At 42.1% G+C, this 15245-nt stretch overlaps 1 protein-coding gene across 3 annotated transcripts in view; it reads left to right on the forward strand.

Annotated features, from left to right (window-relative positions):
- The window catches only part of l3mbtl1b (L3MBTL histone methyl-lysine binding protein 1b), a 68455-nt gene extending 54703 nt beyond the window's left edge, over positions 1–13752 (forward strand). Inside the window, exons 17-22 of one of the 3 annotated variants that reach the window (XM_070898931.1) lie at positions 134–304; positions 6430–6597; positions 6685–6770; positions 8918–9084; positions 10275–10337; positions 12981–13752. In XM_070898931.1, the coding sequence (XP_070755032.1) occupies positions 134–304; positions 6430–6597; positions 6685–6770; positions 8918–9084; positions 10275–10337; positions 12981–13124 (799 nt within the window). In that variant the 3' untranslated portion in view covers positions 13125–13752. The remainder of the gene's footprint in view (positions 1–133; positions 305–6429; positions 6598–6684; positions 6771–8917; positions 9085–10274; positions 10338–12980) is intronic. The other 2 variants (XM_070898932.1, XM_070898933.1) reach the window with 2 other exon arrangements.
- The last annotated feature ends 1493 nt before the right edge of the window (positions 13753–15245 follow it).

A 15245-nucleotide genomic window follows, 5' to 3' on the forward strand; every position in this document is an offset into this window, starting at 1 on the left:
ACAGAATCAGCTAACTGTTAGCAATGTGGATCACTTTGTATAGTGACTGTATACTGGCAATATTTTATGATACGGGTTTATAAACCTTCAAATAGTGATATATTCTATCTTGTGCTTTGTTTTTTTATTTTAGGTTAGTTAGTTGTCCATATTCTGAAATTAACCTCAATAAAGAGATGGTTCTACCAGACCGTTTAAGTGGAGAGAGGCAGTCCCCTGTCTTGGGTGCTCAGAAACTAAAGAAAATGGGAACGCAGGCAATCTCAACAGCACCAGAGTCACCAGAAGACGCCTCCGTGCTTAAGTGAGTAGTAATAATCCAGCAAAGGTAGCTTTCTGTAATGCCATCTAAGAAGTTTTGCAGTGAAAGCATTTTCCACTACCTTCTGTTATTATAGAGCCATACAATAGTACAGCACAGAAGGGGTCTACGCCAACTTTCAAAGAGAAATACAGTTAGTCCACCTCCCCCGCTCTTTACCCAAATCCCTCCAATTTCTTTCTCCTTCAGGTATTTATCCAATTCCCTTTTTGAAGGCTCCTATTGAATCTGCCTCCACCACCCTATCAGGCAGTGTATTCCAAATCCTAACCACTCGTTGTGTAAAGAAGTTGTTCTTTGCAAGGAAGGTAGTGCAGGAGTCCCCTGTGGTCATCCCCCTGCAAAACAGATACACAGCTTTGGGTACCGTTGAGGGGGATGACTCATCAGGGGAGGGCAGCAGCAGCCAAGTTCATGGCGCCGTGGCTGGTTCTGCTGCACAGGAGGGCAGGAAAAAGAGTGGGAGAGCAATAGTGATTGGGGATTCAATGGTGAGGGGAATAGATAGGCGTTTCTGCGGCCGCAACCGAGACTCCAGGATGGTATGTTGCCTCCCTGGTGCAAGGGTCAAGGATGTCTCGGAGCGGGTGCAGGACATTCTAAAAAGGGAGGGAGAACAGCCAGTTGTCGTGGTGCACATTGGTACCAATGACATAGGTAAAAAGAGGGATGAGGTCCTACGAAACGAATTTAAGGAGCTAGGAGCTAAATTAAAAAGTAGGACCTCAAAAGTAGTAATCTCGGGATTGCTACCAGTGCCACGTGATAGTCAGAGTAGGAATCGCAGGATAGCGCAGATGAATACGTGGCTTGAGCAGTGGTGCAACAGGGAGGGATTCAAATTCCTGGGGCATTGGAACCGGTTCTGGGGGAGGTGGGACAAGTACAAACCGGACGGTCTGCACCTGGGCAGGACCGGAACCAATGTCCAAGGGGGAGTGTTTGCTAGTGCTGTTGGGGAGGATTTAAACTGATATGGCAGGGGGATGGGAACCAATGCAGGAAGACAGAGGGAAACAAAAAGGAGGCAAAAGCAAAAGACAAAAAGGAGATGAGGAAAAGTGGAGGGCAGAGAAACCCAAGGCAAAGAACAAAAAGGGCCACTGTACAGCAAAATTCTAAAAGGACAAAGGGTGTTAAAAGAACAAGCCTGAAGGCTTTGTGTCTTAATGCAAGGAGTATCTGCAATAAAGTGGATGAATTAACTGTGCAAATAGATGTTAACACATATGATGTGATTGGGATTACGGAGACGTGGCTCCAGGATGATCAGGGCTGGGAACTCAACATCCAGGGGTATTCAACATTCAGGAAAGATAGAATAAAAGGAAAAGGAGGTGGGGTAGCATTGCTGGTTAAGGAGCAAATTAAGGCAATAGTTCGGAAGGACATCAGCTTGGATGATGTGGAATCTATATGGGTAGAGCTGCAGAATACCAAAGGACAAAAAACATTAGTGGGAGTTGTGTACAGACCTCCAAACAGTAGTAGTGATGTTGGGGAGGGCATCAAACATGAAATTAGGGGTGCGTGCAATAAAGGTGCAGCAGTTATAATGGGTGACTTTTTAATATGCACATAGATTGGGTTAACCAAACTGGAAGCAATACGGTAGAGGAGGATTTCCTGAAGTGCATAAGGGATGGTTTTTTAGACCAATATGTCGAGGAACCAACTAGAGGGGAGGCCATCTTAGACTGGGTGTTGTGTAATGAGAGAGGATTAATTAGCAATCTCGTTGTGCGAGGCCCCTTGGGGAAGAGTGACCATAATATGGTGGAATTCTGCATTAGGATGGAGAATGAAACAGTTAATTCAGAGACCATGGTCCAGAACTTAAAGAAGGGTAACTTTGAAGGTATGAGGCGTGAATTGGCTAGGATAGATTGGCGAATGATACTGAAGGGGTTGACTGTGGATGGGCAATGGCAGACATTTAGAGACCGCATGGATGAACTACAACAATTGTACATTCCTGTCTGTCGTAAAAATAAAAAAGGGAAGGTGGCTCAACCGTGGCTATCAAGGGAAATCAGGGATAGCATTAAAGCCAAGGAAGTGGCATACAAATTGGCCAGAAATAGCAGAGAACCCGGGGACTGGGAGAAATTTAGAACTCAGCAGAGGAGGACAAAGGGTTTGATTAGGGCAGGGAAAATGGAGTACGAGAAGAAGCTTGCAGGGAACATTAAGACGGATTGCAAAAGTTTCTATCGATATGTAAAGAGAAAAAGGTTAGTAAAGACAAACGTAGGTCCCCTGCAGTCAGAATCAGGGGAAGTCATAACGGGGAACAAAGAAATGGCGGACCAATTGAACAAGTACTTTGGTTCGGTATTCACTGAGGAGGACACAAACAACCTTCCGGATATAAAAGGGGTCGGAGGGTCTAGTAAGGAGGAGGAACTGAGGGAAATCCTTATTAGTCGGGAAATTGTGTTGGGGAAATTGATGGGATTGAAGGCCGATAAATCCCCAGGGCCTGATGGACTGCATCCCAGAGTACTTAAGGAGGTGGCCTTGGAAATAGTGGATGCATTGACAGTCATTTTCCAACATTCCATTGACTCTGGATCAGTTCCTATGGAGTGGAGGGTAGCCAATGTAACCCCACTTTTTAAAAAAGGAGGGAGAGAGAAAACAGGGAATTACAGACCGGTCAGCCTGACATCGATAGTGGGTAAAATGATGGAATCAATTATTAAGGATGTCATCGCAGTGCATTTGGAAAGAGGTAATATGATAGGTCCAAGTCAGCATGGATTTGTGAAAGGGAAATCATGCTTGACAAATCTTCTGGAATTTTTTGAGGATGTTTCCAGTAGAGTGGACAAGGGAGAACCAGTTGATGTGGTATATTTGGACTTTCAGAAGGCTTTCGACAAGGTCCCACACAAGAGATTAATGTGCAAAGTTAAAGCACATGGGATTGGGGGTAGTGTGCTGACATGGATTGAGAACTGGTTGTCAGACAGGAAGCAAAGAGTAGGAGTAAATGGGGACTTTTCAGAATGGCAGGCAGTGATTAGTGGGGTACCGCAAGGTTCTGTGCTGGGGCCCCAGCTGTTTACACTGTACATTAATGATTTAGACGAGGGGATTAAATGTAGTATCTCCAAATTTGCGGATGACACTAAGTTGGGTGGCAGTGTGAGCTGTAAGGAGGATTCTATGAGGCTGCAGAGCGACTTGGATAGGTTAGGTGAGTGGGCAAATGCATGGCAGATGAAGTATAATGTGGATAAATGTGAGGTTATCCACTTTGGTGGTAAAAACAGAGAGACAGACTATTATCTGAATGGTGACAGATTAGGAAAAGGGCAGGTGCAAAGAGACCTGGGTGTCATGGTACATCAGTCATTGAAGGTTGGCATGCAGGTACAGCAGGCGGTTAAGAAAGCAAATGGCATGTTGGCCTTCATAGCGAGGGGATTTGAGTACAAGGGCAGGGAGGTGTTGCTACAATTGTACAGGGCCTTGGTGAGGCCACACCTGGAGTATTGTGTACAGTTTTGGTCTCCTAACCTGAGGAAGGACATTCTTGCTATTGAGGGAGTGCAGCGAAGGTTCACCAGACTGATTCCCGGGATGGCGGGACTGACCTATCAAGAAAGACTGGATCAACTGGGCTTGTATTCACTGGAGTTCAGAAGAATGAGAGGGGACCTCATAGAAACGTTTAAAATTCTGACGGGGTTAGACAGGTTAGATGCAGGAAGAATGTTCCCAATGTTGGGGAAGTCCAGAACCAGGGGACACAGTCTAAGGATAAGGGGGAAGCCATTTAGGACCGAGATGAGGAGGAATTTCTTCACCCAGAGAGTGGTGAACCTGTGGAATTCTCTACCACAGAAAGTTGTTGAGGCCAATTCACTAAATATATTCAAAAAGGAGTTCGATGAAGTCCTTACTACTCGGGGAATCAAGGGGTATGGTGAGAAAGCAGGAATGGGGTACTGAAGTTGCATTTCAGCCATGAACTCATTGAATGGCGGTGCAGGCTAGAAGGGCCGAATGGCCTACTCCTGCACCTATTTTCTATGTTTCTATGGACTGTTGATCACTGTCCACTATTGTGGTTTCCTGTCTGTTTGGGAAGTGGCTTTTACTGCAGGGATTATTTCATATAACACTGTTTCGGAGCAGGATTAACCATCACTTGGAGAACCATGGTTGGCAGAGCATGCACTGGACTGTATGAAATCTGTGTTTTGCCTCTTGGTATATCAATATCATTTTTCTAGGTCTTTGTGTGCGGTTAACTGTTATTTTCTCTCCATTCCATGACAATCTTTTTTTTAAAGGTATTATAAAAGGATATATTTAAGGTCATGTAATCAAAATATTTTTGCATTTTTAATATATTTATTACTTATGGAAAGCAGTTTTTTTTCCCCCATAACTTTTTTTTTTGCAAGCTGCCCTAAAAATGTTTAACAACTTAACAAAGACATAACGAGAGCTTTGCTAAAAGTACAGGTGCTGCGCTTAAAATCCGGAACCCTCTGGACCGAGGCCATACTGGATTCCGGGCTTTTCTGGACTTTCGATTTGTTTCTGACGTCACGAATCCGGAAACATCTGAGCCCAGGTTCGGGTATTTCTGGATATGGGGGGGGGGATTCCCGCCGAGGAGCTGTTCGGGCCACCTGGCCCTACCAAGGAGGTCGTCAGGCCGACCCCGACGAGGATGTTGTCGGACGGGCTGGATGGCTGAGGAGGTGTTCAGATGGGCCCCGCCAAGGGGGTCGTTGGGCAGGCCGACGAGGAGGACCTGAGGTAAGAGCAGCAGCGGCGAGGTGAGGCCCAAGGTCGGGCAGTGGCAGGGCCCCAGGGTCCGGATTCCGGAACATTTTATGGAATCTGGACGACCCTGCCCACCAGTCATCCCAGATTCTGGAACTCCGGATTCTCGACGCTGCACCTGTATTTGACTGAATTCCAGTAGTGGAATGTGACCGCAAAATAAAAAAATGTTTGATTTTTAGCTTTCTAAATAATAGACTTTTTTACAATTTCACTCACAATAAATGGTATCGTTGATTCACTTATTTGTTGAGACTATCTGACCCACGGAATAGTATCGTTCATTTTTCTTCTAAATTTTGCTGACATTTATAATCAACATTTCTGCCCCAATGGAAATAAATGCTAAGATTCCTGATGAAAATAGAAATAATTGATTGTACTGACCCAATTGTTTAGTTTTTGGTAGTGTTTTACATTGCTATATAAACTATATGCGCAGACTGTAGTAGTTTCCTGGTACTGTGATTGATTACTTCTTGTTACTGAGTTTACAGTAGTAAAATGCTTCAGGAGTTGCAAGATATTTAACTGTTACCTCTTGGAATGAAAATTTATAAAATTTGAAAGCTGTAACTTTCCTTGCAGCCAGTTAGCTGGGCAGGATCAGCTGTCGATCCCATTCCTTGCTGGCACGACACCCATTAGACAAATGCATCTTTGGCAAATCACTACAGTGCCAGTGAGATATAGAAAGCGTCTGTGAATAATTTGCGAAAGTGTAATTGGTAATGAGGATATTCAGTAGTACTCTGCATAATTAATCCTGGAAATTAAAATAAGTAGCATATTATGAGTGTAAATTTGACTGGAAAATGCACAATACAAATTGCGATCATTGGGGATTAATATATCCTGGTGAGTACTACTGACTTTTATATACCCATGGCATTACCATTTGAAATGCAGCTGTCTATCCATATATTTTATAAATATATTGCCGAGAAGGAAATTTGCCACTCAAGCATCAACCTTTGCTAATTATGTATCATTTATTTTTGAGTGTGACCCAGCTGGCATGGCAAAGGCCTGCTATTGGTACCTGTCAGAGTTTTTAATCTGTTTAAATAGAAACTACCTCAGAGTAGCAAGTTTTTTTTGCTTCACAGATTTAATTTTCCATGTTCATGCATTTATTGCACAAGTGTCACCCAGATTAAGTTATTTGGCGACTTTTCTTTCCCCTTCTGTTAAATCCAACCTTTCTACCATGAAGTTGATGTGTACTTAATATGTACTTAAAATCAGATCTTAAAAGGTTACATATTTTTTAAAATTTCTATCTTCTTTACCCCCGTCAGAAAAACTCTTTCACAGAACGGTGCTGGGAACCGAATTGAAATACACTGCCTGTCAGGACACTCCGTCTTGGAAAATGGACAGGCGAAAGGAGTTGGAGAAGAATGCTGTGAAGAATCACCAGCCAAAAAGCCTCAAGTGTCAGTTGATGCCAAGATAAAACAGAGAAAGTAAATCAGCAGGATGCACTACACTCTCGGTTTTTTTTTGGGCTCCTATTCCTCCCTGTGGCCTAATGATGTGTCTGTTGTATTTAGAGTTGGGCGTCCACCGAAGTATTTGAAACTGCAGTTTGTGAAGCAAGAGGAGGAAGAAACACCGGGCAGACTAAAAGAAACAGCAGGTTAATGTTAATCAGATGAAAATATCCAGAGTACTGATAATTGTAAATGATTAGTGAAAATATAGTGCCGTTTGTACACACATTTCACTTGCACGCTAAGGGAATCGAGGGCTATGGGGATAGGGCAGGAAAGTGGAGTTGAGGTAGAAGATCAGCCATGATCTTATTTAATAGTGGAGCAGGCTCGAGGGGCCAAATGGCCTACTCCTGCTCCTATTTCTTCTGTGCCTGTATGGCTTTCACATGCACTTAGCGAATATGTAATACAAGTCAAATTTACCAACTTGAGAGCAGTCAAACTGGAAAATAATTGAACTTGTGATATCTATAAATGTGTAACCCATTCTCATAGAATCACACAGCACAGAAGGAGTCCATTCGGCTCATCTTGTCTATTGAAAGAACTATCCAATGAGTATCTCTCCCCACAGTCATGCCCATTTTTCCTTTTCCAGTATATATCCAATTACCCTTTTCAAAGTTAGTGTTGAATCTACTTCCACTACCCCTTCAGGCAGCAAGTTCTAGATCAAAGCAATTCGCTGCGTTTATAAAAAAAAAAATCTCCTCCCCTCCCATCAGGTTCTTTTGCCAAATGACTTAAATCTGTGTCTTCTGTTACCGACCCTCCCGCCAGTGGAAACGCTTTGTCCTTATTTTCTCTCTCAAAGCCAGTCATAATTTTGAACACCTCTATTAAATCTCCAAATATTTTCCCATAGGATGATTCCGCAGTCGAGCACTTCCGGAGCAGAATGACACTTGCAGGGATTGCAGTCACTAATTTTAAATTTAATGGAAATTCAGGCACACAATTTCCCAGCTTGCATCCCTGCAATCTCTGATCAGCGGAATTATCCCTTGTATCTCATGACTTGCTCTGGGTAATTTTGAACTTAAATGTGATGGTGAACTCTTTGCAAATGAGCATTTAAATCCTTTTCAGGTCAATATTTTTATTCACATTCATAATTAAGTAAAAATCCAACCAAAGCTAATGGTTTTTGTGGTCACAAGATTCTATCTGTCTTCAGTTTTATTTTCCTTTGTTTAATGTTCCAGCTTCTTTGGAAGCCATAAGAATAGGTATTTAGTGAAGGGAATATTAGAATTATGTAGTAAATGAAAAGCAATCATCCTTTTCTCTCCTGTAATGAGGAGTTAACAGCCTGTGCGCGATATGACAGCTGCTATTCTGAGGTTGCACAGCAGTAAAAGTGAGTTGTATTTATTAAATAATGTGTTGGTTGAGGGATCCCAAGGGCCCTCCCTACTCTTCAAATATTGCTTTGGGATCTTTTACATTCACCTGAACAGACAGACTGGATCTCCGTCTCACATCTTGTTTGAAAGACGGTGCCTCCAACAATACAGCACTCCCTGAACTGCACTGTAGTGTTAACCAAGATTACAGCTCAAGAGCTTCCTTGCTGGTCTAGTGGTGAGGATTCAGCACTCTCAACACAGGCAACAGGACATTTTTTAAGGCACAGACCCGATGGGCTAAATGGTCTCCTGTGTCGTACCTTTCTGATTCCAAGTCCTGGAATGGGACTTGAACCCACAGCCTACTGACTCAAGAGATGAGAATGTGTCTCACACAGTTGAAACTGAAACACGCAGTTTTACCTGGAATAGTCAGTACTCGTGGGGGGGGCGGCAAGGAGGGGGGAGGGAAGGAGGGGCGAGAGGAGAGCGGGGCAGAGGGTGGGGGGGATCAAAATCAAAGAAATGGACAGGAATAAATGAAATAAATGTTAATATTGTTTCTTTAAAAGTTTTATTTTTGAACAATTGTGAAAAAAGGCTACTTCTTTACAAATGTCAATATAGAGTGAGACACTCTACTTGGTCAGTGATGCATTCCACATTCATTTATTCACAACTTTTATTCTCGGATAGTTTCTAGTTAACTACCATGATGGAATAAATTGCTGATTTAGAAAGCCAGCTATGCACCAATAATGGGTATAAATGATGAATACTGTAAACACAGACAGAGTTCTGTGAGCTTGTAGTGCTGCTTCCTGTTCAAACTGATGTGAAATCGAATCAGTTTTAATTTTTATTCATGATATAGCAATCAGGTGTCCCGCTGGATTCTGTTTCTTCCTCTGAAAACATTTTAATCTTTTGTCTTTCTGCAGAGAGTGACTACAACCTGCAGCAGGCTCTTCACCAGTCAGTGTTTATGTCTTCCATCTCTCCACATCCCACACAACGTCTGTACCTCTGCTGGGAACAACACAGCAAGCTCCTGCCCGAAGTGGCAGGTCACACTGCAAAGAAAGTGGCAAAGTGGTCCATAGAAGAGGTAAACTGAGAAACCAGTCCCCCCCCCCCCCACCACCACCATTCGTAGCAGGATACTGCCCTCTTGTTCTCTCATTTCATGATTGAAACCAGCAACGCTTTAAATTCAAGGTCTGCTTAACCTCCCTCACAGCCCTCTATTCAGGCTATTGTCTCTTCTGGAAGATCTTCTCTTGTGGTTTTAAACTTAAGAATGCCACTCTTCCATTTTTTAGGCATATTCTCCCCTTGTTCTGTCCTATGGGGTAACTTTCCGACTTTGTTACAAAGGCAGGTGACCTCAACCTCCCTGAAGTGAATATTGGAAATTTTGGCATGTGCTGCAAGTAATTTTCCAGCAAATTTCCAAGAGGCACTTGTAAACGGGCATGACTTCCCGATAGCAGGGTGAAATAGGGGAAATTGCCCCTTTAAAGTCATCACTTCTGTGTTGTAAAGGTTTAAGAATCCTTCTGCGAATTAGTAGTTGCCGCATACTTTAAACTGTGAACTGAACTAGCTTGTATTCAATGGCACATAAACCATCAAAGTTATGGTGTGAGCCAGTAGGCTCCTTTTTATTTTGGCCTTGGAGAGTTGATTAAAGCACAAGGTGAGAGATTAGCTCTCCATCTTGATTGTTGACTATAGCCATGGTTCAGGATGAAACCTTTCATATTTTAAAATATTATTTCCCCTCCGTCACTCCTGTTGGCTCGGTGAGTTCATCCGGTGTATAGCTGAGCCATGTGGACCAAGAAGATCACAGGTTTGATCCTTAGTCTGTGGTGAATTAGTGGACCTTAGCTGAGATGGTGAGAGTTGCTGTAGTTGGCCTGAGTTCGGGAGAGGAACGTCAACTAGGATTCCCAATTCTGATCACTATCCAACATCCCTTTATGGGAAGCGCACGAGCATTGGATATCTGCCTGTGCTTTGATGGCCCCACACAGTCGAATATCCCAATACCATTCATCGTCCAGACATGCACACGAATAATGCCCACTTGGGCAAGATGCTTGGAGTTGTATCCCAATTACACCTGGCATGTTCAGGAGAGGAGAGGAGAAAGTTGGTGATAACATTTAGAACAGGTATTTTAAGCAAGCCATATTATCAGCTGGACTATTTTTAAAGCTTAAAGTAAAGGAAGGTGCTGCAACTTTCTGAGGTGCTGAATCAGATTTCTGAAGGTGTGTTTGAATTCTACAGGTGGCCAATTTTGTACAAAGTTTACCAGGCTGTAAAGAACAAGCCATTGTTTTCAGGGACGAGGTAAGTGTTAAGTGAAGAATTGATGGTGATTCATGCATTGAAATGGAAATTCCCTCTGTCGAACCGTAGAACTTTACAGCATAGCAGGAGCAAATTTCGGCCCATCAGGTCGACTCCGGCTCCTTGCTGGAGCAATTCGTAAATTGCTCCTTCTGACCCATTCTCTGCCAATCACCCTTCATCTTTCTCTGCTTCGAATATTTATCTTCTCTTCAATGTCCCCGTTGAGCTACACCGGCCATGTAGTGGTCTCGAGGTCCCACGCAGCCAGCTCACCGGCTTTTAAATGGAAAAACCACGCCCACCACCTCCAACCAAAAATGGCAATAGGGGTCCTATTTACGTCATCGGACTCTGATTTCTATATTAAAAGGGGTCCATTGCCTGAAACAGGCGGGTGCTTTGGACACCTTTTCATTGCCAGTGATAATGGGGCAGTAAGGGTACCGACCCCATTTTGAGGCAGTTTCTGGTTAATGCCAAGTGAAGGCAGTGAAAATTGACCCCAGTGAGTGAAGTGGTGTAGGGGGATTGAGTGGCGTGGGTGGAGCTGCCCCAGTTTACATTACTGGTTCTCAGTGGCCACAGCTCCGTGGCTAAGATTACGATTTTTCTTGTTTCTGTTCTTTTTCTTTTGCAGATGCACATGTAGCAACACTGCTTGTATACGCTTAGTACTGTGTGCATGCGTGCACTTAATACTGTGTGCATGCGTGCGCTTAATACCGCTTGCATACGCTTAATACTGTGTGCATGCGTGCGCTTAATATCGCTTGCATACGCTTAATACTGTGTGTATGCACTTAATACATGGCCACATCTGGGCACACATCCATCTTGGTCCGATCTAAAATTGAGTCTGCAAACTGGGCATTAGATCTTCTTCAGTAATCGCTTAGCTACAGCTGGAAAGCTTTTTATAGTCAAGTGTTTGGGCTAAAATGAGTTTCCCATAGTTGGGCTGGAATTACTAAATCAAAATATTGGCTTCGAGGGATCAAAAAATTTTTTTTTTTTTTGGAGTTTTCTCAATTGTTTCAATGTTTCTGAGCTAAACTTAAGATTATCAAAAGCCTGTATTTTTTTTAATATTGATTTATAGAATCATAGAATGGTTACAGCACAGAAAGAGGCCATTCGGCCTGTTGAGCTCCTGCCAGCTCTTTGCCAGAACGATTCAGCTAGTTCCACTCCCCCACCCTTTCCCCTGCAATTCAGGTACTTATCCAGTTCCCTTTTGAAAGCCATGATTGAATCTGCCTCCTCCACCCTTTCAGATTATAACCATTCGTTGGTTTGCCTTTGGTTCTTTCGCCAATCACCTTAAATCTGTGTCCTCTGGGTCTAGACCCTCCGCCAATGGGAACGTTTTCTCTCGATCTACTCTAGACCCCTCAACCTTCTCTGCTCTGAGGAAAACAACACCAGCTTTTCCATTCTATCCACATAACTGAAGTCCCTCACCCTTGGAACCATTCTTGTAAATATTTTCTGCACCCTCTCTAATGCTTTCACATGCTTCCGAAAATGCAGTGCCCAGAATTAGACACAGCCAGTGTTTTATAAAGGTTCATTATAACTTCCTTGCTTTTGTACTCTATGCCATATATAGTCTGAAATGTTCAACCCTGGTCATGACATCAACCTTTTGGAGAACTGCATTGCCAAAATCTCTTATTATTGTTAGTAATCAATAGATGTAAAGGCTGTATTGATTTGATATATTAGTAGTTCTTGTGCAATTCTGAAACTAGGATTTGAGTGAATGTTTTGCAAATTAATTTTGCAAATAAAAGCTTTGCTTTGAATTTTTGGTGGTTTACATAATGGGCTTTTCATACTACGGGTTCACATCAGACTATATCCCTAGCTCTCCTGATGGCCAAGTGGATAAAGACACTACCCAGTACGTACTAATGCGAACCAGAAGGTCATGGATTTGATTCTTGCTAAATGCTGTGTTTGCCAATCTCAGCTGTGGTAGCAGTTGGGGTGCTGTAATTATCCTCTGCCCCTGGATCAGGGAGGATAAATATTAGCCAGGTTTCCTACTCCGCTTGTTTTTGCTGGAAAATATGTGAGGAGAGATTAAACTATGCTGTGACACCTCCCATAGTTGAATAAGCTTACTGACATTCATTATCTAAGTGAAGAATGGACACTTGGATGAAATGCTGAAGGACACCCAGCACCTGTAAAACCATACCCCAGCAGAAGTTGGTGTCTTGAACAAGGAATGTTCAATGACCTATCTCTGTAATCTTCTCCAGCCCTACAACCCTCTGCGCTCCTCCAGTTCTGGACTCTTGAGCTTCCCTGATTTTAATCGTTCCACAATTGGCGTTGATGCCTTCAGCTGCCAAGGCCCTAAGCTCTGGAACTCCTTGACCTACCTACTCTCCTCCTTTTAAGATGCTCTTTAAAACCTACCTCTTTGACCACGAATCTGCCTAATGTCTTTCTGCAGCTCAGTGTCAATTTTTGTTTGCTAAGACTCCAGGGAAGGGCCTTGGGATGTGTGTTAAAGGTGCTATATAAATACATGTTGTTGTAGTAGTAAAAAAAAAGACTGAGGAGAAAAACTGGCAAAAAAAATCGCAAGCTCTTTGCCCATTCATTTTTTCTTAATTTTTGCCTGCATAGCAAATCGATGGAGAAGCCTTTTTGCTGCTGACCCAAACGGACATGGTCAACATTATGGGCATCAAACTGGGACCTGCGCTGAAGATTTACAACTCCATCCTCATGTTTAAAAATGCAGAAGAAAATGGATCAGAGGCCTCCTAAAGGAGTGCAAAGGATGGATTTTCTTTAAGCACAAGGGACCTGCAAACCAGAAAGAAATCCAACTTGAGATGATTTTTCTTCTCTCTGTCTGACTCATTTAACATTTATTAATGAACTAAAGTCTGTGATGCAAATCTGCAGTGGGTGAAGTCCGCAGCCTTCAAAGACAGACAAGATTTTTTTGTTGGAGCAATGAATACCTTCCCGTGGTGTATTGTAAGTTAGAATTGTTCCAAGTGTTTAGAATTTTTAAAAATATATATTAAGACCTAATTTAGGGAAACTGACTTTGAAAATAGCTCGTCATCTTTGGAGCCTTGATCATGATGTTACTTGATGTCCATTTCTATTGTCTTCCACCCAAACTTAGCTGAATATTTGGTCTCTGGTGGTGCCTTTTTTCTTAATTCCAAGGATACTGTAACATTGTTTTTGGTCTTAATTGCTTCTTTTATTGGGAGCACTACATGTGAAAAAGAAGAAGAAGAAGCAAAGAGTATCAGATTAGGAGGATACAAAATGACCCTTGTCTCAACACCGTTGGGTTAAATCAATTCACCTCGATTAGACTTGTTTTCTCTGAGACAATGTGATAAACTATACAATTAAATTGAATACATAAACTGAACCTCAGTGTTCTCTTTATTACTTTTACTTCTAGTGTAAATGAGTACCATGGTTTAGTCTGACTACTCATTTATGTAATGAGTTGTGAGGAATGCTGGAGTGGAATAGTTGTCCTGTCTTTGAGTCATGCAGTCAATGATTGAACTAACCATGCGCTGCTTAATCTTTAAATCTGTGGATTTTTAAATGAGAAGGTTTCAGTGAGCGATGTGGTTGTCAGAAACACCCATTTGTTTTTCCAAGTGCACACATACATTGAAGTGTATATGCTCTATCAAACAGTAAAAAGTAAAAGTGCCTTGTAAACTTATGTAATTGACTAGTTGCACACGGTTTCTGGTGTAATTTTGTTGTCAGCAGAAGATTCAGATGAAAGGTGTTTTATTTGTATTATAAAGACTTAATAGGATTGTCTATGTGTAATATTGGTGAAGATTTCCTCTGGTATTTCTAGCAAAGTTGCAAACTCAAATTTTGTGAAATTTAGAGCAGGTTAACAATTTTGCACTGTTTTGTAACTGTGGGGTAGACCTTGACTTAGTGCAATAGTGTAAAATGGGTAATAGCAAATCGGCAGCCTGTTTTACATCTCTCCCAATTTTTAATTTCCATTGATTGACTTTAATGGCAATAAAAATTGGGAATGATGCAAAATGGGCTGCTAACTCGCTATCACCTGTTTTACACAATCACACCAAGTTAAGATCTACACCTATTTTTTTCTGGGGACCAAGAATAATATTTTGCCCCCCAGCACTTGTTTTATTTAAATACGGAGATGATTTAGAACTGTAACTGTCTTTTTGAATTTAGTACCAATGGGGAATTGAACAGAAATTTTTAATATTCTTTAATGAACATACATGAGGCCTCCCATCACTCGTCTCTCTGGATTTCCTTTTGAAGAAAAATGATTTTAATAACTGATGCTAAGATTTGCTTATTTATTTGACATCCTCTCCTGGCAAAACTGCTACCCTCTTTTCCATAGTAACAAGAATATTAATATCACACAAAACGTGTTAAACATTTAAAATACCAACTCTACTGGCAAACCCCACATCCTGCCACTCGCTGCTGCTGAGTTTTTGTGAAATTTAGAGCAGGTTAACAATTTTGCATTGTTTTGTAACTGTGGGGTAGACTTTGACTTAGTGAGTGGGCAAAAATTTGGCAGATGGAGTATAACGTTGGAAAGTGTGAGGTCATGCACTTTGGCAGAAAAATCAAAGAGCAAGTTATTATTTAAATGGAGAAAGATTGTAAAGTGCTGCAGTACAGTGGGACCTGGGGGTACTTGTGCATGTAACACAGCAAGTGATCAGGAAGGCCAATGGAATCTTGGCCTTTATTGCAAAAGGGATGGAGTATAAAAGCAGGGAAGTCTTGCTACAGTTGTACAGGGTATTGGTGAGGCCACACCTGGAATACTGCGTGCAGTTTTGGTTTCCATATTTACGAAAGGATATACTTGCTTTGGAGGCAGTTCAGAGA

This window comes from Pristiophorus japonicus, chromosome 14, assembly GCF_044704955.1.
Source record: "Pristiophorus japonicus isolate sPriJap1 chromosome 14, sPriJap1.hap1, whole genome shotgun sequence".
NCBI classification, from domain to species: Eukaryota; Metazoa; Chordata; class Chondrichthyes; family Pristiophoridae; genus Pristiophorus; species Pristiophorus japonicus.